The 27,817-nt window shown below is 43.6% G+C and overlaps 1 protein-coding gene across 1 annotated transcript; it reads right to left on the bottom strand.

The window, feature by feature from the left end:
• Positions 1-170: 170 nt before the first annotated feature.
• Positions 171-13,026, bottom strand: c9h1orf210 (chromosome 9 C1orf210 homolog). The gene is made up of 4 exons (XM_078258482.1): positions 12,833-13,026; positions 3,990-4,518; positions 3,044-3,238; positions 171-1,567 (listed from the first exon to the last, which is right to left on the bottom strand). The coding sequence occupies exons 2-4, from the start codon at positions 4,039-4,041 to the stop codon at positions 1,368-1,370; spliced, it is 447 nt and encodes a 148-aa protein (XP_078114608.1). The 5' UTR covers positions 4,042-4,518; positions 12,833-13,026; the 3' UTR covers positions 171-1,367.
• Between the last annotated feature and the right edge of the window lie 14,791 nt (positions 13,027-27,817).

Here is a 27,817-nt window from a genome sequence, read left to right as displayed (position 1 = left end):
AATCACTGTTGTTGATACCAGTGTTGTAAAGTTTAAAACGAAATGTGAGTGTGATGAATCCAGTTTGTAAACCAATGAAGAAAACGGCAATCAAGACCAAGATGTGAAACTATAGTCCTCAGAAGTTTGGAGTCCATTGTTTGGATTTAAAAATAGACTTGAGCCATGCAGGCAGTCCAGGCGACACTATTTTATTAAGGGTTACAATTTCCTGACCAAACCATATCATGCAGTGTGAATGAAGTACAGCCACAGTTTATTGTTACCATTCTTCAAATAGCAGCCAAATGGAAAGTAACTGGTAGGCTAATGCTTTTACTATAGCCTAATTGAGCCAGCCTACGTTTTTTTGTAGCCTAGCAGTAGTTGTACCTGTTTTAAGCATATGTAAAAGGCACCTTAGCTTTTGAAAAAAACAAAAATCACAATGTACAGTGATGCTGTAACAACATACATTTTAAAGATATACATTAATTTTGCTTGTCTCTCATAAAGCTGTTGATCTGACCGAGAGCAGAGCATCACAATGTCCTCATGTTGCTCAGTTGCTACTGCTTAATTACAGTAAAGGCCTTCAGTCATATTTTACACACATGCACACTGTATCTATCTACACATTTGCTTCTTTCACTGACAAACATTTTGTAAAGTGAAATGTTCCTGTTTAAATTCAACACAACTGTGGTTATTTGTCTGAATTATACAGAGATATATTTTTGTTGCATAATCTGTGTTGTCAACTCAACTAATCACTTAACCAAACAACTCAGTCACAGATACAAAGGTGATTAGTAAATGTTCATATTTGTAGAAGACCAATTTATCTATTTTCACTGATTTTTACTGTTTCAGGACAAAATTTGGTTCCTTTGTGGCTGGGTTGGTTCAGTGGGTAGAGCAGGCGCACATATACTGAGAGGTTTATTCCTCGACGCAGAGGTCCAGGGTTCAAATCTGACCTGTGACAATTTCCTGCATGTCTTCCCCCCTAGCTCCCCTATCAAAATTAAAGGTGGAAAAACCCCCCAAAAAATTATCTTTAAAAAAAACAAATATTTGGTTCCTTTGATTATCCTATAACTAAGAAACATATTACAAAATTGACTTCTATTTATATTTTTATGGGGACTTTTCTGGATCCACAGATCGTGCATTGAAAGATACTGCCATAATAATGCACTTTGAATTAAGTCATTCTGTGCCATCTTAAAATTAAGACGCTCTTGAGCACTGGTATTTACATTTTTATGCTTTCCTAACCTTTTACTCATCGACAATATGGATTTTACTTAAAAATAGAGGAAAGGTGGAAGTGGAATTTGTTTTTCAGGGGTTTATACAGCCGAGGAGGTGTAGAGACAGTCCCTCTAAGCGATGGTAAATTCAATTTCATCCATTTCTTCCTCTGTGTCCTCCATGTTCTCCGCTGCTCTTTCAGCCCTCGCTCTCTCACTGGCCGGGATGTAGTTGTCCTCAATGAAGCCGTCATCATCTTCCTCGCTCACAGGAGGGAGGCAGTGAGGGTTAATTCCACGGCCCATGTGCATGGCAAATTCCCCCTCCAGGCCTGGAAGCAGTGATAGAAACACAAGAGTTGTACTGCATTAAAGTCATTTAAAGGTATGTCCTATTTATAAGTGACAATGGGGTTGGTGTTTAGAAAAACGCAAAAGATTGAAAGCTGTAATGTCACATTGATGTAGGCTACAGCCTGACAGCCAGCTTCTTTAACAGTGACTTATAAACTGGTGTTGTCAGACGAAGTTTGACATACATTTTACTCCCAAATAAGCTTTTAATGATGAGTGTTTTTATTATTGCACAAGCAGAGAGTGGGTCTTAAAGGGAAAAAATACCATCTTATTGAAATGTTTTCAAGTTTTTGACCATGATAGATTGTAGTTTTTTTTCCTTACAAACACACACTGTACCGTATAAAGCACAAGCCACATTGTGTAATATAAGGGTTAACCAAACCCTTGCTGAAATTGTTTGGTGTTTAACAATTGTTTTTGACCACAAAACAAAAGACATTGACAACAGCTCTTAAAGTTGTATAGACAAAAACAGTTGCTTATTCACACACCCAGCAACGTGATATCATGACTTCGCATAAACATACACGCCACTTTTATCTGTACGCATTTTGAGCTAGCCGCGTGTATGTCTACGCTCTATACAGCGGACGGCAGTCTGCAACGTCACAGCGTAAACATACACGCCACGTGGCACTTTCTAAAGCCACGTGGCGTGTTATTGCGAGGCTACGTGTTATCGCGAGGCTACGTGTTATCGCGACGCTACGGTTTAGGGTTTAGGAACGTCACGCGGGTTGGATTTAGGAACAGAAGAACTGGTTGGGTTTAGGAAAACAACAAACGTGGAAAGGAAACATCACACGTGGGACACAAGGTCACACGCGGGACACAATCCCTGCTCTCCTGGGTGAAAGTCCTGTGTTTTACCCATCCTCCACCCCAACCAACCTGCCTATGCGGATTTTCGCCCTTTCATACTACTCGCAACAGCGTCAATTCACATGCAATCGCAAGGTAATGTAAGTCAATGGAGGCCAAACGGCGTTGATAAATACGCTAAAAAGCGAGTATGCATCTTGATAACATGCCAATAATGGCATACGAATTGGCGTGTCATACAACGCCACTTCATGAGATCAGTCTGCACCCAGCTTTGTCTGGCTACCATTTGGTGCTGGGCAGGTAGCGTCAGTTTATCAGAACTTTTTTCACAGAAAACAGCAAGCAGTAAAACTTAAACAATGAGCTGAAAGACATTGAAAATCCTCCATGAGGCTTAGCATTTTTGATTTATATTTTTCTGCATTCCAATATTTATTTCAGACTTAAATGTAAAAGCTTTCGTGAACTAGGAGGAAGTTAAATAGTAAAACAAAAGTATCACAGTTTGTTCTTATACAACTAACAAGCTGTAGTGTCAAAAATAGCAGCATTTCTACGTACTGCACAAAGACAAATGATGGTTTGCTATATTATGGTATGTTTTATGGGTAAAAAAAACAGACCTGAAGGGTGACACTGGCTGACGTTGTCTGTCTCCCTCAGCCGTGTGTGCCTGTAGCTGGCCAGGTAACGCCGGACCACCTGGCATTTAGCCAGAAGGGCGATGATAATGGAGATGGAGATGGCTGTGACCAGAACGGCTACCAGGAACTCCCAGTTGTGAGATTTATATTTGTCTGTCTGGCTATCGAACGTGTCTGCAACAGGAAAATGAATCACATCCTTGTTATTGTGGAAAACCCCTAAATAACCAAATCTTAGCTCAGTCCACCTCAAACCAAATGAACCAAACATTTAATCATCTATCACTTGTTTTAAAGGTCCCATGGCATGACAATTTCACTGTTTTAACATAAATATGATTTCCCCCAGCCTGCCTATGGTCCCCAGTGGCTAGAAATGGCGATAGGTGTAAACCGAGCCCTGAGTATCCTGCTCTGCCTTTTGAGAAAATGAAAGCTCAGATGGGCCGATCTGGAATCTTGCTCCTTATGAGGTCATACGGAGCAAGGTTACCTCCCCTTTCTCTGCTTTGCCCGCCCAGAGAATTTGGCCCAGCCATGAGAGAGAGGCATCATGGCTTTCAAACGAGCAAAGTGGCAGTTGGTCAAGGCCACACCCCCACTCTCCACCTTGCCCCCCCCTCTCTCCTCCTCAATAGCTACATACACAGAAATGGCACATCCTAAGTAATGCTCATTGTGGGACTGGCTCTAGTGGCTGTAATTCTGCACCAAAGCTGAATTTCGGGAAATAGACTTAAGATACAGTATTAGGGGACCACTGACGTCTATATAAAAGTATCCAAAGAGCACCATGCTATGAGACCTTTAAGATGGTTGTCTTTGCCAAAAATATCAATAATCTGATTAAAACTAAATCTGGCAAGAGTCCATGTACATTTTTCTGAGAATAAAAATGGTACTACTGTTGTAACTGAATTCTTACAATTTTGTGTTGCTTGTGTAGCTGTAGAGAGCATGCCAATTGTTGGTTCCATCTGGCTGTTTGTCCAGTCTCTTTTAGGGACTGGCTTCTCCTGTGTGGCTCAATTTGCTTCTTGTTGGATGCTCTTGCTTTGGGGCACCCTCAACTCTAGCATGAAGTCATGGATCATGGGTGCATATCACACATATGTCAATCAAGGAACAGTTTTTTTTTGGTCTGCTAATTGAGCGCCTCTTAACTGTAGATGGAAAAAAGGTTTTTAATTCCTTCACCAAACGATGTTCAGCAGGTGCAAAATAAATGGGATCAAAGGGAAATGTTGCAGGGCAGGCATTTCCCCAGATGAGGGAGGTAGTTGTATGGAAGATTACTGTTGACCAGAAGGTAGTTAAACCTTCAAAGCTCCACTAGGTGGCAAGGTTGAGTGACAGGGGACTCCTCGGTTCAGTAACAAGTAAAATATGGTGGCAGCATTATCATCCTATGAGTTGAAATGAAGCCAGTGTCCTCTTGCTGCAATCAAATGAGGCTTTAAAGAAAGTGTGAGAGAGAAATATTAAATCAGTATGAATCACACACACTTGCCTACAAAGGCATCTTGCAAAAAGATTAAAAAACAGCTTTTTCAGTTGCATAGAATATCAGTAAACTACAATGCCCTCCATTGTGGCTTTGAATTCTTTTGGACTCTTTGTGCCAGCAAATACATATTTTATAAGTGAACCACACACAAAAAACATGAAAAATCAAATGACCTAAATATTTCACTTAGTATGTATGAAGAGTGAGAGTGTCATCATAAAAAGGATCCTCTAAATCCAGAAGTCATAACTGAGTACAAGCTGTCAGGAGCTCAGGAGGATATCATCCACAACAGGAAAAGTGTGTCGCAAACAGGAAGTCCCACATACTGCAGGACCTTCCTCCGTAGGTCTAGCGGACACAAAACACTGGTAAAAGCATTGATGTGTGTGTGTGAGAGAATCTGACTATGCATCCTTCACAGCTTCCTACAATACAGGAGACACATACGTAATTATTCTCGAAGGCCAATAACAGCCTACTGCACATTATTTGTTTAAAACAACAAACATGACACATTGCCAACATATAAAGGCCATGCAGATGGGAAGTGCCATCAAATATGACCAACATTAGGTTTTGAAGAAAAAAAATTGACATTTTGGGAAATACACTTACTCACTTTTTTTGGCAGAGCTTTAGATGAAAAGACTATTCTAAACTGGAGCCAGCTGCCAGTTAGCATAGGTTAGCACAAAGACTGGAAACAGGGGGAAACAGCTATCCTGGCTCTGTTGAAAGACAACAAAACTCCCCTACCAGCACCTGTAAAGCTCACTAATTGACTCGTTATATTGTGTTCGTTCAATCCATACAAAGCCCAAAGTCTCTGCTGGTGGCCTGGCAACGGCTCCCAGCCTAAACAGAGTCTGACTCCCAAAGCTTGATTTATGGTTGTGCAGAGGCTCCACACAGAGCTTTCACCGTAGCCTACGTAAGTGGCCTGAAGTTTCTACTTGTGCGTTGGTGTGTTTGTCGATCTCTTGCAGGGCCAGCATGTGTGTGTGCGTGGGGAGTGTGTGGTAGAGCGAGTGAGAGAGTGACGGCGATTAGCTTCGGAGTGAGTACCAACTAGAGGCATAGGGAGAGAAAAAAGTGTCTCCCCTGTGCTTTCTGACCGTGGTCGGAAATCTTTAGCAGGAAAACGTAACCCTCTCCTTGATTTCATGTTGTGTATGGAGGAGAACCAGGAAATGAGTAGGGGGAAATGCCACGCTACCAAGCCACAGCCGAGCTGCGTGCATCGCTGCAACGTGTAGTTAAATCTTTCGAGAGGTGCGTGTCAGGCTCTGGCGTAGGGTCCATGTCTCCACGTACTTACGTACGTAGCCACGGCGTAAATTTAAAGGAGAACTCCGGGCAATTTTTACGTTAATCTTGATCGCTATACGTATATGAGTACTGTCGATAGCAAAAAAAAAGAGCCAAATCGGTGCTAGCAACATGGAGCTGCTGCAGCTAATGCCGAGAGCGCCCACTTAGCTAAAACGGCAGTTTTGGGGGCATATCATAAAGAGTGCCTTTGTGCCTCTTAACAGACACAAAATGCAATTAAAATGTGCAACATGAAGAGGGCCCTTACATGACAACAAGATGCGTTTTCAACTCAGACATTGTTTAAATACACCTACTAACAGTGAGCTTTAGAGTTAGTGCTGGTACCTTTGGACAGTTTCCAATGTTTGTGCTAAGCTAAGCTAACCTGCTGCTGGCTGTAGCTTTATTTGTACTGTACAGCCACGACAGTGGGGTTGATCTTCTTATGTAACTCTCCGCAAGACAGTGAATAAGCATATTTCTCATAATGTTGAACTATATAGTGGCTTTGGTTTGAAAGAGAGAGGATATTTGTGTAAAGCTATTTGCAAATTTGCCAGATATTTGCATGGATGAGTCTACAGGTTGGCCGCCTGTGTTTTCTGCAGAGCTGTGAGGATGCAGTCAGACAGGTTTTGTTCTCACACTGTATATGCCATCCACTCTGCACTTACTGTAGTTTGTGTCTAACGTTTAAGCACCTGTATTTTTTATGTTTTTGACCTGTATTATTTACATTAAGATGTTCTAGGTCATGTTTTTAACTGACATACTAGATTGTTGCTCCTGCCTCTCCTTTCATTGATCATTTTCTAGTGTTTGTATCATGTTAGGACAAAAACATTTTATATTTTCTAGATGTTGGTTGTTTTTAAAAGTAAACATTTTAAAGCAAACACATTCTAAATACTACAACCAATAAAAGGCCATTTGTTAGCTGTCCATTTGGTAGGACTATGCATGTGTCTTGCTTTGGTTTGCACATTTGCCAAGATTGTTGGCAATGAACAGAAGCAGTAAAGGCAGAACTGATTAAGATATGGCTTGTGGAGGCACAAATCTGTGTTAAAGGAATATTTCAAAATTGTTGGAAATATGCTTGCCCACTTTCTTGCTGTGAGTTTGATGATAACATTGATGCCCCTGTTATGCCTGTATACTACATATGAAGCTACAGCCAGAGACGGTTAGCGTAGCTTAGCGGAAAGGGGTGAAAACTGCTAGCCTGGCTCGGTCCAAAGGTAACAAATTCTTCCAGCCAGCACCTTTAAAGCTCACTAATTAACACAATATAAATTGTTTGTTTAATCCCCCATTTAAAATCCATATTTTCTTCCTTCTCCAAAATTACATTCTGTTGCAGTCCAGATTAAGATTTGTGTGTCTCTTTGTCTTTCTTGGCTCTGAGGTGATTTTTCACAGCAAGAGGGATCCGGCTGCTAAGCACCAGCCATTAGGCCTCTTCCCCTTCGTCTCCTAAAGCTATTCTCTTCAGCAGTGTTGGCTGTAAACACACCAACAGGGCTGCCTTTATCTCTTCCTGTTCTGTCCTTACACAGGCAAAGCACAACAAAATATACACCTCAAGCAGCACAGGACCAGGAGTTATTGGAGCGAAGCTTGGGAGCGAGAAATCTTGTGTGTGAGATATAGTAGTGTTTGTGAGCTCTACTGTGCACCGCTGTTAGTGTTTGTATGTGAACATGCATGTTTAACAGGCTACATTTGCATCTTTGTCTGCAGTAGTCTATGTTGGAATAACATTCTCAAAGGGAGGAGTCAGTTTTTCTTAGTCATTCTTTGTTTCCAGTGCCCCAAATTATAAGTGTAGTGTCAGTTTATAGACACTAATGATGGCCAGAGGGTGCACAATGTTCTTTCTGTCATCAAACTGAATTAAACATCCAAATTTGATTCTGCTCGTGGAGTGTGAACACATTCCTTTGAACAGACAAATTAACTGTAAGCAATTTATCCATCCATCCATCCATCTTCATCCGCTTATCCGGGGTCGGGTCGCGGGGTAGCAGCTCCAGCAGGGGACCCCAAACTTCCCTTTCCGGGCCACATTAACCAGCTCCGACTGGGGGGATCCCAGGCGTTCCCAGGCCAGGTTAGAGATATAATCCCTCCACCTAGTCCTGGGTCTCCCCGAGGCCTCCTCCCAGCTGGACGTGCCTGGAACACCTCCCTAGGGAGGCGCCCAGGGGCATCCTTACCAGATGCCCGAACCACCTCAACTGGCTCCTTTCGGCGCAAAGGAGCAGCGGCTCTCCCGAGCTCCTCACGGATAACTGAGCTTCTCACCCTATCTCTAAGGGAGACGCCAGCTACCCTCCTGAGAAACCCATTTCGACGCTTGTACCCTGGATCTTGTTCTTTCGGTCATGACCCAGCCTTCATGACCATAGGTGAGGGTAGGAACAAAAAACTGACCGGTAGATTGAGAGCTTTGCCTTCTGGCTCAGCTCTCTTTTTCGTCTAACGGTGCGATAAATTGAATGTAATACCGCACCTGCTGTGCCGATTCTCCGACCAATCTCCGCTCCATTGTCCCCTCACTCGCGAACAAGACCCCAAGGTACTTGAACTCCTTCACTTGGGGTAAGGACTCATTCCCTACCTGGAGAAGGCACTCCATCGGTTTCCTGCTGAGAACCATGGCCTCCGATTTAGAGGTGCTGATCCTCATCCCAGCCGCTTCACACTCGGCTGCGAACCGATCCAGTGAGTGCTGAAGGTCACAGGCCGATGATGCCATCAGGACCACATCATCTGCAAAAAAGCAGCGATGAGATCCCCAGCCCACCGAACTGCAACCCCTCTCCACCCCGACTACGCCTCGATATCCTGTCCATAAATACTACAAACAGGATTGGTGACAAGCGCAGCCCTGGCGGAGGCCAACTCTCACCTGAAAGCGAGTCCGACTTACTGCCGAGAACCCGGACACAGCTCTCGCTTTGGTCGTACAGAGATTGGATGGCCCTGAGAAGGGACCCCCTCACCTCGTACTCCGCAGCACCTCCACAGTCCATTTGGTAGGACTATGCATGTGTCTTGCTTTGGTTTGCACATTTGCCAAGATTGTTGGCAATGAACAGAAGCAGTAAAGGCAGAACTGATTAAGATATGGCTTGTGGAGGCACAAATCTGTGTTAAAGGAATATTTCAAAATTGTTGGAAATATGCTTGCCCACTTTCTTGCTGTGAGTTTGATGATAACATTGATGCCCCTGTTATGCCTGTATACTACATATGAAGCTACAGCCAGAGACGGTTAGCGTAGCTTAGCGGAAAGGGGGTGAAAACTGCTAGCCTGGCTCGGTCCAAAGGTAACAAATTCTTCCAGCCAGCACCTTTAAAGCTCACTAATTAACACAATATAAATTGTTTGTTTAATCCCCCATTTAAAATCCATATTTTCTTCCTTCTCCAAAATTACATTCTGTTGCAGTCCAGATTAAGATTTGTGTGTCTCTTTGTCTTTCTTGGCTCTGAGGTGATTTTTCACAGCAAGAGGGATCCGGCTGCTAAGCACCAGCCATTAGGCCTCTTCCCCTTCGTCTCCTAAAGCTATTCTCTTCAGCAGTGTTGGCTGTAAACACACCAACAGGGCTGCCTTTATCTCTTCCTGTTCTGTCCTTACACAGGCAAAGCACAACAAAATATACACACCAAGCAGCACAGGACCAGGAGTTATTGGAGCGAAGCTTGGGAGCGAGAAATCTTGTGTGTGAGATATAGTAGTGTTTGTGAGCTCTACTGTGCACCGCTGTTAGTGTTTGTATGTGAACATGCATGTTTAACAGGCTACATTTGCATCTTTGTCTGCAGTAGTCTATGTTGGAATAACATTCTCAAAGGGAGGAGTCAGTTTTTCTTAGTCATTCTTTGTTTCAGTGCCCCAAATTATAAGTGTAGTGTCAGTTTATAGACACTAATGATGGCCAGAGGGTGCACAATGTTCTTTCTGTCATCAAACTGAATTAAACATCCAAATTTGATTCTGCTCGTGGAGTGTGAACACATTCCTTTGAACAGACAAATTAACTGTAAGCAATTTAATGGTTTGAAATGTGAGTATGCTGGTTAAGATGTCAACTCATGCAGTGGTGAAAAATAAGTACATTTATACTTAAGTTCCAACTGAACTTCAGTACAATTTTGAGGTACTTGTACCTTACCTGAATAATCCATGCAGTTATACTATACTTCTATTTCATTACATTTCTGAGGTAAATACTGTACTTTTTACTCCACTACATTTATTTGACAACTATAGTTATTGGCTTGGGGCCCCTTGTCAAGTTTCAGAGGTCTGAGTTGTTAGCAGTTTCACCAATAACAGATTTTCCCTATAAACCTCTCAGGTGGTTTGAGGGCCAAAGGGTCCAATATTTCACCCAAAAACTAATTTGTGTAGCCGAGTATTCTCTTTCTCCCATTAATCATTGGACCCCAGGAAGAATAGCCTTCACTACGTTGATGACAAAGGGGATCCATATAAACAATAAACAATCATCTCGTAACCCCTCACATTTCTTGAGACCCGACCCTTGGTCAACAATAATCTACAGAACTGTATTTAATGTAGTTTTAAAAAACAAGGTTCCACCTCGACCAGATACAGCAGTAAAATGCATAGATGGATCAGTATTAACAATCTAATAATGTCATACATAATAATATATCAGTCAAAAGTATCATAACTGTTGATACTTTACATTTGACTGATAATACTCCTGTACTTCCACTTAAAGAGATTTTTAGCTGATTTAATTCCAGCTCTGTATCAGGGCAGTGTGGCAGTGTGTTGAACGGTGCAGCAGAGGTCTGTCGAGAGCCGCTGGATCATTTTGCGTCATCTTACGGATCTGGGCAGACAGCCGCTGCACTGGCGCAACAGAGGGAAGCCAAACACCGTTCATCCAAACAAACTGACCACACAAAGGGGACACAGAGCTGGTTTCAAATTGGCAAAGTATCCCTTTAAGTAAAATGATTTTTTTAATGTGGACGTTTAACTTCCAATGGAGTATTGTACATGGTTGTATCAGAACCTTTACTTAAAGTGCTCATATTATGCTTATTTTCAGATTCATTATTGTATTTATAGGTTATATCAGAATAGGTTTACATGGTTTTATTTTCAAAAAACTCCACATTTTTGTTGTACTGCACATTGCTGCAGTTCCTCTTTTCACCCTGTGTGTTGAGCTCTCTGTTTTAGCTACAGAGTTAGGCATCACACTTCTGTTCCATCTTTGTTGGGAGTCGCACATGCGCAGTAGCTAGGTAAGGACTACTAGCCAGTCAGAAGCAGAGTATTAATGGCGTGCCATGCTAGCAGCTAGGCGAGCATTATAACATGTGTTACAAAGTGACGCACGTTTGTCACGGAAGTAAAGGCTGGACTACAATAGAGCTGTTTGGAGCAGTTTGTAAACAGTGTTTTCTGTTGGAGATGGTAAGTGACTTTGGGGTGGACTTTGGGCTTTTTCACTTTGTAAACCTATAACGTGCACAAAAAAAGATATATAACACAATAAAGGAAAGGAAAAAGCCAAAAAGCATAATATGAGCACTTTAAGTGAAACATCTGAGCTCCTCTTCCACCTATGAACTAATGTAACGAAATGGAATTACATTTTTTTCTATAGTGCATTTTGAAAACTGCTCACACAAAATGCATTGGCTTCATAAAACAAATCGCAATTGACTAAGCAAACAACTCTCTCCCTGGCTAAAATAATTATAGATATTCATACACCAAAAACAAAGAGCCGTCCTTCTGTTGACCCTAGACCCAAACACCCACTGAACAACATGCAACAAGCCTCCGTCTCTTATCCCACTGCCAAGATCTGTATTCCTGTCTTGCTTTGAAAATGTGTGGAGGAGTCAGGCTGTGCCATTGTTTGTCAAGTATAATAGCACAAGGTCTGATTCAGTGCAGTGCAGCGAGTTAAAAACCAGCTGGCGGAGTCATTGTCTATGAGCTTGATTATTTAACTCACACACTGTAAATCCAGCTTACATAGTCTGTGTGAAATATGTCGGTATGAAAACTACACCTGAATAATGATTAAACTAGTACTTTTACCACTTTAATTTTAATTGAAGCAAGGTTATAATAGTTAAGTGAAGTGTCTTCAAATGTCATGTTTGGGTTTTGCCTTTCAGCCCTGGCATAATGTGTCAACAGAGGGGCCGCAGTGACACAATGAGTAAAAGCCAAACTCAGTAACCATAAACTAATCAAACAACACACTACATAACCTGCATGATGACAACAAATTATGATATTTGATAATTAATGATAACTTTAGCTCCAGGCTCCTTTACAGATCTGAATGTGTGCTTCTTAGAGAGTGAAAAGATACAGCACAAATGTAGTTAAAGTGTGCTTCTAATGGTGAGTTCATGTTTTGGGTGAAACAATGGCCAAGATGCAAAAGGTGCAGGTAAAGGTTAGGCTGAAATGTAAACGCACTTTGGATATGTGTGTTTTTAGTATCGAGAAAGAACAGCCTTCATAAACTGCTACAGAACTGAATAACTGCAGTATATAACAATTCATACAATGATTGATATTGTTGTGGTGCTCCGAATTATGACTATCAATGTTTTCAAATAAGTCAGTCAAGTACATTTTACTGGAAATGCCTTCTTCAGTCTGTCCTCATTTTTGGTCAAAACCCAAAGTTACCATATGAATATATCAGAGAATTTATATTTTTTGGGGCATTTTCAAAGCACATCTTTTAGCACATTGTGACATTCTAGTACATTATTTGACAATTATTACATTACCAGTATACAAGATAAGCTATAACCTAACAAGCAAGTCAAGACAGTCATGTGATCTTTACATAGTGCAACACAGTCTGTAGATCAAAGCTCACACTTTTAGAAGACCAGCTGTTAATTTCCAGTCTTACCTGGTCACCTGACTGTGTAGTTTCCACGAGCTTCAGCGAGTTAACCTGCTGTCTGTACGCTCTCAAATTTCACATTAGTCTTAACTACATTTTGTTTAGTTGTTTCTGTAAAATGGAGAAATGTTGTGCAAAGGTTGAACGAGGTGTACTCTGCAGCTGCTTCCCAGAAGGACAAGTTAATGAGTAACTCTGTTACTAAGGTGTGCTCCATCCCGCCTACCATTGCGCCTCTCTGTCCAATGGCACAGCACACCAGGTCAGAGCCTATGCTGTCACTCAGCAGTGCCAAACCAGGAAGAGGTAAATTTGACTTATGAGCAATATGTCCTATTTTAAATAGTATACTACCAGGGTGCATTCATAGTGAAACTGTAACACTAACAGTCAAACTTGCTTTTTTTGCAAATAGACATTGTGTTAGTGTAGTTCCAGTGGGTAATCAAATAATATTGTTTGCTTTGTATGGCTTTCCACTCTTCTTGTAGTGTGTTTGATTGTAGTTTATATAGTATGCCTACCAACCACCACACGTTGCTTTGTTAAGCTAAAGTGTAAACCCTTCCCTCAGTCCTTTTCAGATGAGAGAGGAAATCAGACAAGATACAGATTGTGGCGACAAAGAGTTTTGTTTATTTAAGATGTACAGCCTGAGGGGAGTGAACAGACCTCTAGTGGCTTTGAAAGGAAAAGCGAGGTGACCCTGAAAACAATAGGGCCACTTCCTGGCCACTCTGCATCTTCACATCTCCCTCCCTTACTCTTCCTTCTTACCTCCCTGCCCTCCCTCGCTGCATATGTTCCAGGATGCTTCAGCTGCATGTCTTGAGGCAGATGGCAGGGACGAGGATGGGTCGGGACAGTAAAATGATAACTCGGCATCAGCTTAAAGAAGGGGTTTCCCACCATATATACTAGGGACTGTTTGCTGTTGGTTGGCTGTTGACTATTACAGTCATGTCATGCTTTATCTAGTCAGTATCTTTAAGAAAGACCTGATCATTGGTTACAAAGATTATGAACAGTCATTGTGGGGAAATGTGGTCATTGCAGAAGAGGTTCATTGGGATAAGAACAAGGCAAATAGAGGTGAATGTCTTTATTAAACATGCACAACAGTTTGGCCACGTGGGGTCAGTAGAAACAAGCTGCTAACAACTCTAACATATTATCACTTGTTTATCTTGTTAGCAAAGAGTTGCTTATTGTTACACCGAGCGTATGCAGAGTATACGTCGGCATTCATTTGGAGTTGTGTTTGTGTCCACTTGAAGTCCAATATTTTGCTCCATTTTTCTCTCCACCACTGCTAAATGCTGCACTATGTTAAACAGTCATGAAAAAATGATTACACTCTTTAGCTGCTAAATGCTGCACTATGTTAACCCTCCGAAAGTGCAAAGGACCCGAGCCGTGCCGGGAAGCCCCCCCGCCGCCAGAGAGCGAGAGCGCGGGAGAACCAGTGGCGACAGCCCCCCAGCCCAGCCAGAGGCAGAGCCAGCGCCCCCCGGCCCCCCCCCCCCAGGCAGCCACCCCTAAGGAAGAGGGCCAAAACCCACCCCGACAACACCTGCCATTGTGCCCCCCCCCCCGGCAGTTAGGCAGCCCCCGACCCCACCTCCCCTACTCAATCCGCAGGCATGCCGGCGCACCCCGGAGCACCACCGCGCCATCGTGGCAGGCACCAGCCCGGGGACAGAGTAGCCCCACGGCCCCCAGGGCCCAGACCAGAAGCTCGCCACCCCCAACCCCCTAGAACCCACCCAGTGACCGCACGGAACCCAGAGCAGCGAGGCGGCAAACATCCACCCTGACTAAGTGATAGAGTTGATCACGGGGGACCAGAGAGACTGGAATTTTGTCAATTTGAGTTTTATTAAAAGCAAAAAATATTTAATGTCAAATGTTTTGCTGGTTATATCTTCTGTCCATTTACAGCAGGCAAACATAAACAAGGTCACAGTCATTAGTGGCAACGGTTGAGCTGTGCCCAGATTCTGGATGAGATATTTGGAGGCGAGGGGCTTTCCCTTCTTTTTCTGCCATGGGATGTTTGTCCTGGGGTCTGAGGTCACGGCCCCTTCTGTGGGGAAGATGTGAAGGCCTTGCTCAGTCTTTTAAGAGGAGGGAAATAACAACACGTGTCGCACTGTACATAACAATGGACAGTCAGACATGAAGAAGAGCTATGTGACAAAGAAGCTTGTGACTGGCTCTAAGAAGAAACAATCAACAGCGTTCAGCAGGCTGGAAAGATTATTTCTTGCCTCTTAGGAAATCCCCTGCTGTAACCTTTGTGATGTGCAACCACCTAAGTGTAAATTTTACAAGGTGACAGCCGTTAATTGTTCACATTTTTGGGAGTTTGGGAGTCCATATGTGGGCTCGATCTGGAAATATGATCATGTGAGTAAGGCTCCCTGCACATCTGCTTTAAATCTGTAAATCTGTTAATAAAACAGCTGCAATTTTATTTAAATCCAGATTTATTCTCTGAGTTGTATTTTAAAGTAATGAGTTGTATATTAAATGTGATACACTATCAAGGCTCTAATTTAATTCATCGAGGTGCCGTGCAAAATATGATTCTACACACGAAAATAGGCCCTTTTGTCTTTTTCTCCTTCATATCCTTCACTCTGTTGCTGTGATGACCCACTTTCAACATAAAGGTTGTTTAAGTTTCATCTAATTTAATCTAAGACTTTCCTGACTATATGTGCTCACGTTACATACCTCACTAGCACTAACATGCTGTGGGAAGAGTCTGTATTTGTTTGGTTTGAGCTGCTGCCTCCTCTTGCAGGTGTAATACTGTATATATATATATATATATATATATATATATATATATATATATATATATATATATATATATATAGAAAGAGATGTAATGGATACTATTGGAATCAGTTTCTCTCTTTGATGGTGGGGGTGTTTATTTTATTTTCTTCTTTTACTCTTCAAGGTGAATGAACACTATAACACCTGCTGTCAACATGAAGCTGGATACCAAAAGCATTCGGGTCCATGTTTAATGACCTGAATGCTTCCTCTTTGAGGAAAATTATTTATCCAAATGGCGTGTTAATCAGTAGTTTGTACTGTTTGTTTTGGATGTCATGGTTGTGTGAACGCACTCTAATATTCTCTAACAATAGGCTGACTGATAAACCCGCTGTACATAGAATGTAACGCATACGGGCTGCATGCGTGTCAGCAGCTCACTATGCTTGGTTACTATAGATCTGCTAACTTTGGGAGATTCATGTAACAGTATCTTAGTTAGTTTTTTATAAGATCCAACTGTGCATTTTTCCAATCCCTCGGTGAATGCTGTAAGAATATTTATGAAAAAAATGAGAGTGCTGCAGGATTCAGCAATTGTTCAGTGAGGAATTTGTGTTTGAAAGGTCTCATTTGGTGGTAATAATGAATGACACAGTATGAAATACTTACTACTACTTTGAATGAAGAGTAGTACTTTGTTTAACTTTTGTACTTTTGATGATGAGTGAATGTTTCCTGTACCATGTAAGAGCGCTTTGAGTAGTTGTTAAGACTAAAAAAACGCTATATAAATACAGTCCATTTAACCATCCATCCATCCATCTTCATCCGCTTATCCGGGGTCGGGTCGCGGGGGTAGCAGCTCCAGCAGGGGACCCCAAACTTCCCTTTCCCGGGCCACATTAACCAGCTCCGACTGGGGGATCCCGAGGCGTTCCCAGGCCAGGTTAGAGATATAATCCCTCCACCTAGTCCTGGGTCTCCCCCGAGGCCTCCTCCCAGCTGGACGTGCCTGGAACACCTCCCTAGGGAGGCGCCCAGGGGGCATCCTTACCAGATGCCCGAACTACCTCAACTGGCTCCTTTCGACGCAAAGGAGCAGCGGCTCTACTCCAAGCTCCTCACGGATAACTGAGCTTCTCACCCTATCTCTAAGGGAGACGCCAGCTACCCTCCTGAGGAAACCCATTTCGGCCACTTGTACCCTGGATCTTGTTCTTTCGGTCATGACCCAGCCTTCATGACCATAGGTGAGGGTAGGAACAAAAACTGACCGGTAGATTGAGAGCTTTGCCTTCTGGCTCAGCTCTCTTTTCGCCACAACGGTGCGATAAATTGAATGTAATACCGCACCTGCTGTGCCGATTCTCCGACCAATCTCCCGCTCCATTGTCCCCTCACTCGCGAACAAGACCCCAAGGTACTTGAACTCCTTCACTTGGGGTAAGGACTCATTCCCTACCTGGAGAAGGCACTCCATCGGTTTCCTGCTGAGAACCATGGCCTCCGATTTAGAGGTGCTGATCCTCATCCCAGCCGCTTCACACTCGGCTGCGAACCGATCCAGTGAGTGCTGAAGGTCACAGGCCGATGATGCCATCAGGACCACATCATCTGCAAAAAGCAGCGATGAGATCCCCCAGCCCACCGAACTGCAACCCCTCTCCACCCCCGACTACGCTCGATATCCTGTCCATAAATACTACAAACAGGATTGGTGACAAAGCGCAGCTCTGGCGGAGGCCAACTCTCACCTGAAACGAGTCCGACTTACTGCCGAGAACCCGACACAGCTCTCGCTTGGTCGTACAGAGATTGGATGGCCCTGAGAAGGGACCCCTCACCCCGTACTCCCGCAGCACCTCCCACAGTATCTCCCGGGCACCCGGTCATACGCCTTCTCCAGATCCACAAAACACATGTAGACTGGTTGGGCATACTCCCAGGCTCCCTCCAGGATCCTTGCGAGAGTAAAGATCTGGTCCGTTGTTCCACGACCAGGACGGAATCCGCATTGTTCCTCTTCAACCTGAGATTCGACTATCGACCGAACCCTCCTTTCCAGCACCTTGGAGTAGACTTTACCGGGAGGCTGAGAAGTGTGATACCCCTGTAATTGGCACACACCCTCTGGTCCCCCCCTTTTTAAAAAAGGGGAACCACCACCCCGGTCTGCCACTCCTTAGGCACCGTCCCAGACTTCCACGCAATGTTGAAGAGGCGTGTCAACCAAGACAACCCCTCCACACCCAGAGCTTTAAGCATTTCTGGACGGATCTCATCAATTCCTGGGGCTTTGCCACTGTGGAGTTGTTTAACTACCTCAGCAACCTCCACCAGGGAAATTGATGCCAATCCCCCCTCATCCTCCAGCTCTGCCTCTACCATAGAGGGCGTATTAGTCGGATTTAGGAGTTCCTCAAAGTGCTCCTTCCACCGCCCCTATTACCTCCTCAGTTGAGGTCAACAGCGCCCCATCCTTACTGTACACAGCTTGATGGTTCCCCGCTTCCCCCTCCTGAGGTGGCGAACGGTTTTCCAGAAGTACCTTGGTGCCGACCGAAAGTCCTTCTCCATGTCTTCTCCGAACTTCTCCCACACACGCTGCTTTGCCTCTTTCACGGCAGAGGCTGCAGCCCTTCGGGCCCTTCGGTACCTTGCAACTGCCTCCGGAGTCGCCTGGGATAACATATCCCGGAAAGACTCCTTCTTCAGTCGGACGGCTTCCCTGACCACCGGTGTCCACCACGGTGTTCGTGGGTTACCGCCCCTGAGGCACCTAAGACCCTAAGACCACAGCTCCTCACCGCAGCTTCAGCAATGGAAACTTTGAACATTGTCCACTCGGGTTCAATGCCCCCAGCCTCCACAGGGATGCACGAAAAGCTCCGCCGGAGGTGTGAGTTGAAAGTCTGTCGGACAGGGGCCTCCTCCAGACGTTCCCAATTTACCCGCACTACCCGCTTTGGGCTTACCAGGTCTGTCCAGAGTCTTCCCCCACCCCCTGACCCAACTCACCACCAGATGGTGATCGGTTGACAGCTCCGCCCCTCTCTTCACCCGAGTGTCCAAAACATATGGCCTCAGATCAGATGAAACGATTATAAAATCGATCATTGACCTTTGGCCTAGGGTGCTCTGGGTACCAAGTACACTTATGAGCATCCCTATGTTCGAACATGGTGTTCGTTATAGACAATCCATGACTAGCACAGAAGTCCAACAACAAACAACCACTCTGGTTTAGATCAGGGAGGCCGTTCCTCCCAATCACGCCTCCATGTGTCTCCATCATTACCCACGTGCGCGTTGAAGTCCCCCCCAGCAGAACTATGGAGTCCCCGACTGGAGCCCCATGCAGGACTCCACTCAAGGTCTCCAAGAAGGCCGAATACTCTGAACTCTTGTTTGGTGCATATGCACAAACAACAGTCAGAGTTTTCCCCCCACAACCCGCAGGCGTAGGGAGGCGACCCTCTCGCCCACCGGGTTAAACTCCAACGTAGCGGCGCCAGCCGGGGGCTTGTGAGTATCCCCACACCCGCCCGGCGCCTCACACCCTGGGCAACTCCGGAGAAGAAAAGAGTCCAACCCCTATCCAGGAGTATGGTTCCAGAACCAAGACTGTGCGTAGAGGTAAGCCCCACCAGATCTAACCGGTAGCGCTCCACCTCCCGCACAAGTTCCGGCTCCTTCCCCACAGAGAGGTGACATTCCACGTCCCCCAGAGCCAGCCTCTGCTGCCCGGGTCTGGTCCGTCGAGGCCCCTGACCTTCACTGCCACCCATGTGGCAGCGCACCCGACCCCAGCGGTTCCTCCCACAGGTGGTGGGCCCATGGGATGGAGGGATGTCCGCCACGTAGCTTTTTCGGGCTGTGCCCGACCGGGCTCCGTGGCAAACCCGGCCACCAGACGCTCGCTGACGAGCCCTCCATCTGGGCCTGGCTCCAGACGGGGGCCCCGGGCTTCCTCCGGGCAGGGTCACTTCATCCCTTCCTCGATTTTTCATAGGATTTTTGAACCATTCTTTGTCTGGCCCCTCACCTGAGACCACTTTGCCTTGGGAGACCCTACCAGGAGCACAAAGCTCCAGACAACACAGCCCTCAGGTTCATAGGGACACACAAACCTCTCCACCACGATAAGGTGATGGTTCCCGGAGAAGTCCATTTACCCTATTTGGCTTTTAACCAGTATACACATCTTGCTGTTGGCTACTTGTTAAAATTACTAGATGGATGCATTCTCATTAGCTGTGGGATGGAAGCCTCTAGAAAGTTTAAACAACCAGCCATGTGTGCTCTTGTGGTCAATGCAGGAAACTTTCTATAATGCAGAACCGTGTCCAGCTGCTGTCTAACAAATGTCCACGCTGTTTAAAACATATTTACTGTATATTGTGATTAAAATATGTATATTGTGATTTAAAAAAAGATGATATATGGGAGTGCCATGTTCATCTGTGATTAGTGCATGAAACTGAACCAAGAATCACTATCATTATGGTTTTTCTTTTTTACATTAAGCAGCATGGCCAAACGAATAAATGAATAAGTTTCTAAAACGAATGCCTTTGCACACTAAATCCCAATGGAAGCACAAAGAATGTTGCATTTCTAGTTGTAGCCCCTTGGAGATTAAAACCTGTTTCTCTTACTTAAACAGATGTGCAGTACAATGTGGATTTCCCACAATGGCACTTAGTAGAACGATTGTACTGGATGCAGAGTAGCACTCTTGCATGTAAGAAAATATTTCCAACCAACTTCCTCAGTAAGTGCGGGTGCATGCATTCTTTGGCACCAGCAGCCGTCCGGCTCACTCTTGCTGTGTCCCTCCTACTCGCTGGCTGATGGGAACAAGAACCTATGGACTGAAAAACTCTGTGAGCAATGTATGTGTGTGTTGAGCAAACAGCTATTAGACAGGAGCCGAGACCCTCCACCTCCACCCCTGCCATCACCTCCACAGGCCTTTTCCTGCCTGTAGGGTGATTCCTGCCCCTGCGCCCCTCCACTTCCTTAGCACACATATCAGCCTCCAGCAGCAGTACCTCTTCCTGAATCTGGCTCAAGTTCTCTGGACACAACAGTTCATCTCTCTCTCTCTCTCTCTCTCTCTCTCTCTCTCTCTCTCTCTCCTCTCTCCTCCATGCTTCCCCTGCTTCCTTTAACTCTCACTGACAGTATTACCTTACTCACCCTAGCATTTGACACTTATCATCTCACATCATTTCCCCCAGAGTAACGCGTTGTTAAATTGTACTTCCGGGGCCTCTGCGACTATAGTCTGAAGGCACATTTGCACAAAATCTCTGCTCTTGCATTTTTCTGCCTTTCAACACGTCACTCCCAGGGTGTTATTCAACTTCCTTAAACGCCTGTAATATGCATGTTGGCTGGATTCAACACCACTCCCTTTCCACAATTTCCTTAATACAGATGTTCCGATGGGACAGATATTCTATTTCTATAATTAGGATTTTGTACTAACTAGCATAATAATGGCAATGAAAAAAACAGCTGGTCCATCATTAGCTTCAGACCATGGCAAATAAAATAGAAAATAGAAGTATTTTTGTGCCATTGTCATGCCAATATTTCCTTTCATTCGTTTGACAGTTTGGCCACTTTTACGAAGAATGTGGAATTTGTGTTTTCACTGTGATAATATGAGAGCAGCGATATAACCTGAGCTGCAGCCATAACTGTGACTAAACCAGAGACCGATGACAGAGACGCAAATTATGGATCTTACCATACCTCTTATTCTTTTGACATACAGTCTGTATATGCAAAACATACAGGAGGATTCTCAGGTTTATATGTGACACACACCTTTTTTTTAACATTTGACACACACCACTATTTCTCCTGATCTTAAAAATATTACCCCCCTCTCTTTTTACTTATCTTGCTGTGTCTGCTGACTGTCTGAAATCATGTTAGCCTGTACATGATCCTGTACAGGAGGGAACCTTTTTTCACATTAAACCTACATGAAAGGTCGACTACATGCTGCTATGATTAGGGCTTCCTTAGTCCAATCCAGAGGCTTTCCATAACACCATTAATGAGATTTGTGTGTGTACAGTACATCTACCTGTGCGAGGTCAGTAGTGGGTATAACATCAACACCCATCAACATCCCTGACTACATGGAGGGTTTGTTAGGTGTCAGACTGGAGGGTCACCCTGCTCTGCATCTGGTGATGGACCCAGATCACCCCATCCCCATTCCCAGTGCCCTAGCCTCATCCCAGGAGGCAGATTGGGAGACTGGGATTGGTGGAGGAGGGGGTCACTCTGCCTCAATTCAGGGCCATGTTTTTTTTCCAGTGTGGGACTGATGAATAGACAGGAAGAGAAAGTTTAGGAACATGTTACTTCAGCCCGGTTACATTTGTGCGAGTTCATGTTTGTGTGTGTGTGTGTGTGTGTGTGTGTGTGTGTGTGTGTGTGTGTGTGTGTGTGTGTGTGTGTGTGTGTGTGTATACAACCATTAGACACAGAAAACAGACAGAGCTATATGTAAGACATGTCAGAGTTTACAGATATACAGTAGTCACTTGATGGTGTAGTGATAAAATAAATACAACTTTTCACTGTTGAAGCTAAAATAACTGGTAACTGTTGTTTATATGGTGAAACTTCATGGTTTAAAGTGCAGTTATTGCATGTATATGCAGTTATTGGTAGTAAGTCTACCAATCTCTTTTTCACCCAGAGATAAATATAAATATATTTACAATTTCGTTGGGAAACAGGCTCATTAAAAGACATGGAAATCAACCAGTAACCGGCACATTACCTAAATAAGAGCCGAATGGAGATACAATTTGCTGAATTACTTGAAAATTGGGTCCTCAGTCTGAGACTGCAAGTCAACACATTTTAGCAGCTGAGTCATTAAAATAGCAATACAGACAAATTTCTGTTTCATTAGCCACAAGCAGCAGTAAATGTTTTCACATGTTTTCAAGGTCAAAGTTCAACACCTAAGGTTTTAAATTTGTTCATTAACATACTGTGAAGTAAACACATAAATGTCACGCAATGATTAGCTAGCCTTTGGAGCACCAGCAGTATTTTTGTCAGGACAGGTAGGTAAACTTTAGTCATTTTTCTCAGCATCATTACTCATGCCTTTGGTGGATAGGACACTAAATGTTCAGCTAACAAAAACATGCATGACGTCTTGGAAATTAAAACTAGTCATGGCATGTAGTCCTTCTGCCAAGTTAGATAATAAATTGTCATAGGAGCCATTAACACTGAAGATTACCCTGCACATTAACTCCTACTGTATGTGAAAGTAGCTGAATAGCAGCTCAGACACCTTACATTGGAATGAGAAGGCAGTTCTGTTAAAGCCATGAAACAGGTATCATTTTGTGACCGTATACAATCAGCAACAACAGATGTTTTTAAATGGTAAAAATCATATGCATGAGTATAACAAACAGTTGTGTTGTGAGCCAGGAATAAGCCATTTTAACATGAGTGCATTATTCAAACAATTGCATTATTCAATTTCAAAGAGGACTCTGATGATTTAATGTAACTATTTCATACGATTGCCAATTTGAAAAATGTAAATAATATTTTAAAACCACAGATATCCTTTCTTTTAATTCCTTTACACTTCTTTCCCTGTAAACCCTGGCTACTACAGTACCCATAATGCAAATGAATGACATATTTTCCCTAGCCCATCCGCAAACCAATTTCTATTGAAAACTACTTTATGAGAGCGGAGCTAAAAAGTTCTTAAAAAGGTACAAACATTGCATATTTCAGACTGCTCTCATGAAGTGGCGTATGTATAACACGCTAATTCATCAAGACGCACAATCGCTTTTTAGCGTGTTTATCAATGCCGTTTGGCCTCCATTGACTTACATTACCTTGCGATTGCGTGTGAATTTACGTCGTAGCGAGTAGTATGAAAGGGCGAAAATCCGCGTAGGGAGATTGGTTGGGGTGGTGGATGGGCCAAACACAGGACTTTCACTCAGGAGACCAGGGATTGTGTCCCGCGTGTCACGTTTCCTAAACTCAACCGTTGCTTTCTTCTTTTACTAAAGCCAACCCAGTTGTTCTTTTCCTAAACCCAACCGGTTCTTCTTTTCCTAGACCCAACCCGTCCGCTGTATACGGCGCTCAAAATGCGTGCAGACAACACGCCAATTGGCTTTAGAAAGTGGCGTGTATGTTTACGCGAAGTCATGATATCACGTTGCATATTTGGACAGTTGCCAGTCTAAATAGTCTTGCTGTCTATATCTGTAAAATATTAGTCTGTTCATTGGTTACGTTATCAACAGTGATATCAGAATATTTGGATAATATAATTTCTGCTAACTGGAATTCGGTCAACATAATGGCTTGAATTGACCATGAAGTTGAGCATGTCTTTATAAGGCAAGTCTTGACTCCCCATGTTGGTGATGAGACTGATGGTCGAGCCTTGGGAAATGGGAGGGATGGAGGGAAAGTGCTCCCTCCATTGGGAACTAGAAATCTGTCAGTAACTCACGTTAAATCACCCTCCTAGAACTCTGCTGCTTTGGGGTGTGTGTGTGTGTGTGTGTGTGTGTGTGTGTGTGTGTGTGTGTGTGTGTGTGTGTGTGTGTGTGTGTGTGTGTGTGTGTGTATATCTCTCTACAGGCATGTATTCATATTTATATAATCTCACAGAGATAAGACGATATAGCACATAGTCTAAAACTCTTATCTCTTAACTCTCATCAACCGTGCACATCCTGTTCACCGTGTGGCCATGCAGAATTTGTATATTCTTGTCCCTTGTCAAGTCATTTTCCATCATTACCGCCACCAAGGAAGTTATGTTTTCTGCTTGATATGTCTGCTATTTGGTGTGTTTGTTTGTCTGTCAGCATGAATAGACAGAAACTACTGGCCCAATTTTCATAAAACTTGGTAGAAGAGTGTAGCATGGGCCAAGGAAGAACAAATTACATTTTGAGGCAGAACCTAATCAAGGGGTGGGTACATAAATTATTTCTACTTTCATTAACATTGCAAGATGGGGCATTTGTGCTGCATTCATGTTGTGTTGGAAAAATCGGTTCCTGATCACATTTCATTGCTCACCTGATCCATTTGCTCTTTGTTGTCACGCAAATACTGGAAACAGCTATCAATATGTGTAAATGCTCTGGGCAGTAAAACACAACACATTTCAACTTTCATTGTTATTAAAGCTCATGAACACACTGGAGTCGGAAAAACGACTTCTCAACTTGTGAAATGGGACCATCTGAGAAGCACATGAATGCACCATTGGCCTTAGCAGAGGTCTGCACTCTCCGAGTGCCATTCTAGTTCCATGTGTCGATCTGTCTGTTGGAGAAATGTTCCTCTTAAGGTAACAAAAAGAAAACTTCTTTGTGAGAAAGTATACAGTGGAAAGTGACAGGACGTATGGGAGAGAAAAGGAAGTGATATAGGACAAAGCTTGGGAACTATTTGTCCTGGTCTGAATACACTCCTGTCTTCATGTGCTTTGGCCAAGAAGGTTGATGCTAACATGCATTTGCATGCCTATGTTTAGCAGGTGTAATGTTTACCTTGTTCATCGTCTTAGTTTAGGGTGCAACCATGCTAAGATTTGATAGGAAGTTGATGGGAATGCCATTAGTTTTGTAGGTATTTGGTCATAAACCAAAGTATTGGAGACATTTTAACCTGATGATGGCACTAGATGAAAAGTTAAGATCACAAAAGACTTAACAATTATCCTGAGGGAAACACTTGTTCAGACATTTCACTTTAAATAGCAAATGCCAACTCATGGTGGCGCTCAAGAGAAGAGTCAGGGGATCACCACAGTCCTTGGGATTTATCTGGGCACCATGGATATTTTTACCAAACATTGTGTTGGGCGTCGGGTCCCATCGGGTTCGGGCAAAGATCTTCTGCTCTAGGGTGGACCAAAATAAAAGACACACCATGTTGCAATCCCTGGAGCTACACCGCTAGCTAGAGTGACTAAAACCGTATCTGCTGCATAACAAAAACACTGATTCTGGCATGGACTCCAGTGGAACATGTAGCTGGGGTGATAGTGTGTCAAGCTGTCAATTTGTCAACATGTAGTGTTAGAAATCTTGCTTTTAAAAACATATTCAGAACCTCCATAGACATCATACTGGAATTATCAAGGCTTTAGAGCACTTTATCTTTGGGGAAATCCGACTTTGTAAGACCAGGGTTTTAAATTCTACTAATAATGCTCACACACATGCTTTATCTCCAAATCTGTCTTCATCTAATTCACTTTATCACTTAAACACTTTTTTTCTCACACACAAACATGTAATGTAATCACACTTTCAAGGAAACACACATGATTCATGTCTCTCTTGGTCTCCATGATCCTTGGGAAGGGTTTCTTTATCAGACAACATGGGGTACGTTGGGATGGAGGTCAGGAGTTTGTAAGTGTAGTTGGGGAGGAATCAAGGGGGGTGAGAGGTGTGAGTGACACTCTTGCTTAGGCTCCCAGGGCTCAGCAGGATCAGTGCGTGTGGAGCCGGGCCAGTTCGCCACACAATGAGAGGAAATGGGAATTTAATACAAACTTTCTCACAAAGTCTCAGAGACCTCCCGCCTTAGTTTCCGGTCTCACTTCCAGACACCCCCAGCTTCACCATCACCACCTCCACTACAACCACAACAAAATGTCAGAAACAACTAAAACATGCCTGGGAGTGTGCTGCTGTGAATTTACTGTTTCACATAATATAGGTGACATTTCTCGACAATGACTTTTCTCAATGGAGTTGAAAATGTATGCTTAACAGTGGCAAAACTGTTACAGATACCGAATAAAATATCACAGACAAGCATAACACAAAGAGTTAAATTTAAATACTTTACACAGATAACTGGTTGCATGACCCAACCCATTGTCACCAAGACTCCTACATTTAAGCAAGCATTAATAGTTGTTTTTATATAAGGCCATGCATTTATTTCCACCAGTTTACTTCAGTTAAAATGTGCATACTGCTTTAGATTGTTACAGTAATTCAAAAGCAATCACAACTCAATCAAATCTGACACATATACCTCTGAAACTACAATTATGCTCTTTTACACCAAGCTTAAAGGTCCAGTGTGTAACGTGTTTAGTTGCTCATTATCAAAATCTGTGTTGCCCATTCACAAACTTGTCCTTTTTCATGAATATTTACCACCACCATCAATTCCAAGTATTCCTTTTGGCTTGAAATTATATATTTGCATGAACTGGTGTAGACTCTCCATATTCATGTGTCATCTTGAAATACGTTAGCATGACATACATACAGGACATACTGCTCCGCCTTTCGCGTTTTCGCTGTCACATGATAAACTCACAGGTGCTGCTAATGCTGCTAATGGGTATCGTAGCTTCCCGGCCCCGGCAAGTTTGAAGAAGGAAACATGGAGGACCACACGTATTCAAAATCCAAATTTCAGGAACAGGAGTCTTCTTCTTCGCCCAGAAAAAGAAAAAGGATATTGAAAAGAGCAAGAGACCGGCTTTTTGAAGCATAAGGGCTACCGTAGCTGTAATACGTACTTTGAACTGCGTGGTGCGAGAGAGTTGATTGCGATATAAATTTATATATATATATAAATTAACGCTAGATGGGAGAAATTCCTACACATTGGACCTTTAAGAAACCGCACATTCTCTTTCTTTCTTTGATTGTTTGCAGGGTTGAACAAGATTTGCATTGTTTGTTGCACCGTTGTCATGCCTAGGGAAGCAATATTGTGCCTTTTGAACTTGGGCAGGAGACAGACTGAGGCCTGTCTTTGTCTGGTAGTGTCATGTGTCATGAAGCAAGCAGCGGCCACTCTAACAACAAACACAGTTCATAATTACTACAGGGCAACAAAGACTTTTGGATACAATGGCTAATGTCTGAGGAGCACAGTGTCCTCCACCCTGTATGTCCACCAGAATAATTTCCTACACACACACACACACACACACACACACACACACACACACACACACACACACACACACACACACACAAGCACAAACTCCTGGTTTCTGGCTCCTGGCAGTCTTAATGCAGCTAGAGGCTGAATCGTCTGTGTTGACCCAGCCTTTGGTCTTTTCCCTTTTGGCTTCCTATAGAAGCTCCGCCCAGCTATGTCTGCAGCACACAACAC

Source organism: Sander vitreus, chromosome 9 (assembly GCF_031162955.1).
Source record: "Sander vitreus isolate 19-12246 chromosome 9, sanVit1, whole genome shotgun sequence".
NCBI classification, from domain to species: Eukaryota; Metazoa; Chordata; class Actinopteri; order Perciformes; family Percidae; genus Sander; species Sander vitreus.
Note: the sequence above shows the minus strand (reverse complement) of the source record. Positions and strands in the feature narration are given on the sequence as shown.

Bases quoted from the DNA above. Each gene is read 5' to 3' on its own strand.
- c9h1orf210 (XM_078258482.1), bottom strand. From the start codon at position 4,041: ATGGAACCAACAATTGGCATGCTCTCTACAGCTACACAAGCAACACAA. The intron at 3,239-3,989 runs GTAAGAATTCAG...TTCCTGTTGCAG, and splicing joins TACACAAGCAACACAAAATT to ACACGTTCGATAGCCAGACA. The intron at 1,568-3,043 runs GTCTGTTTTTTT...CACTGCTTCCAG, and splicing joins CAGCCAGTGTCACCCTTCAG to GCCTGGAGGGGGAATTTGCC.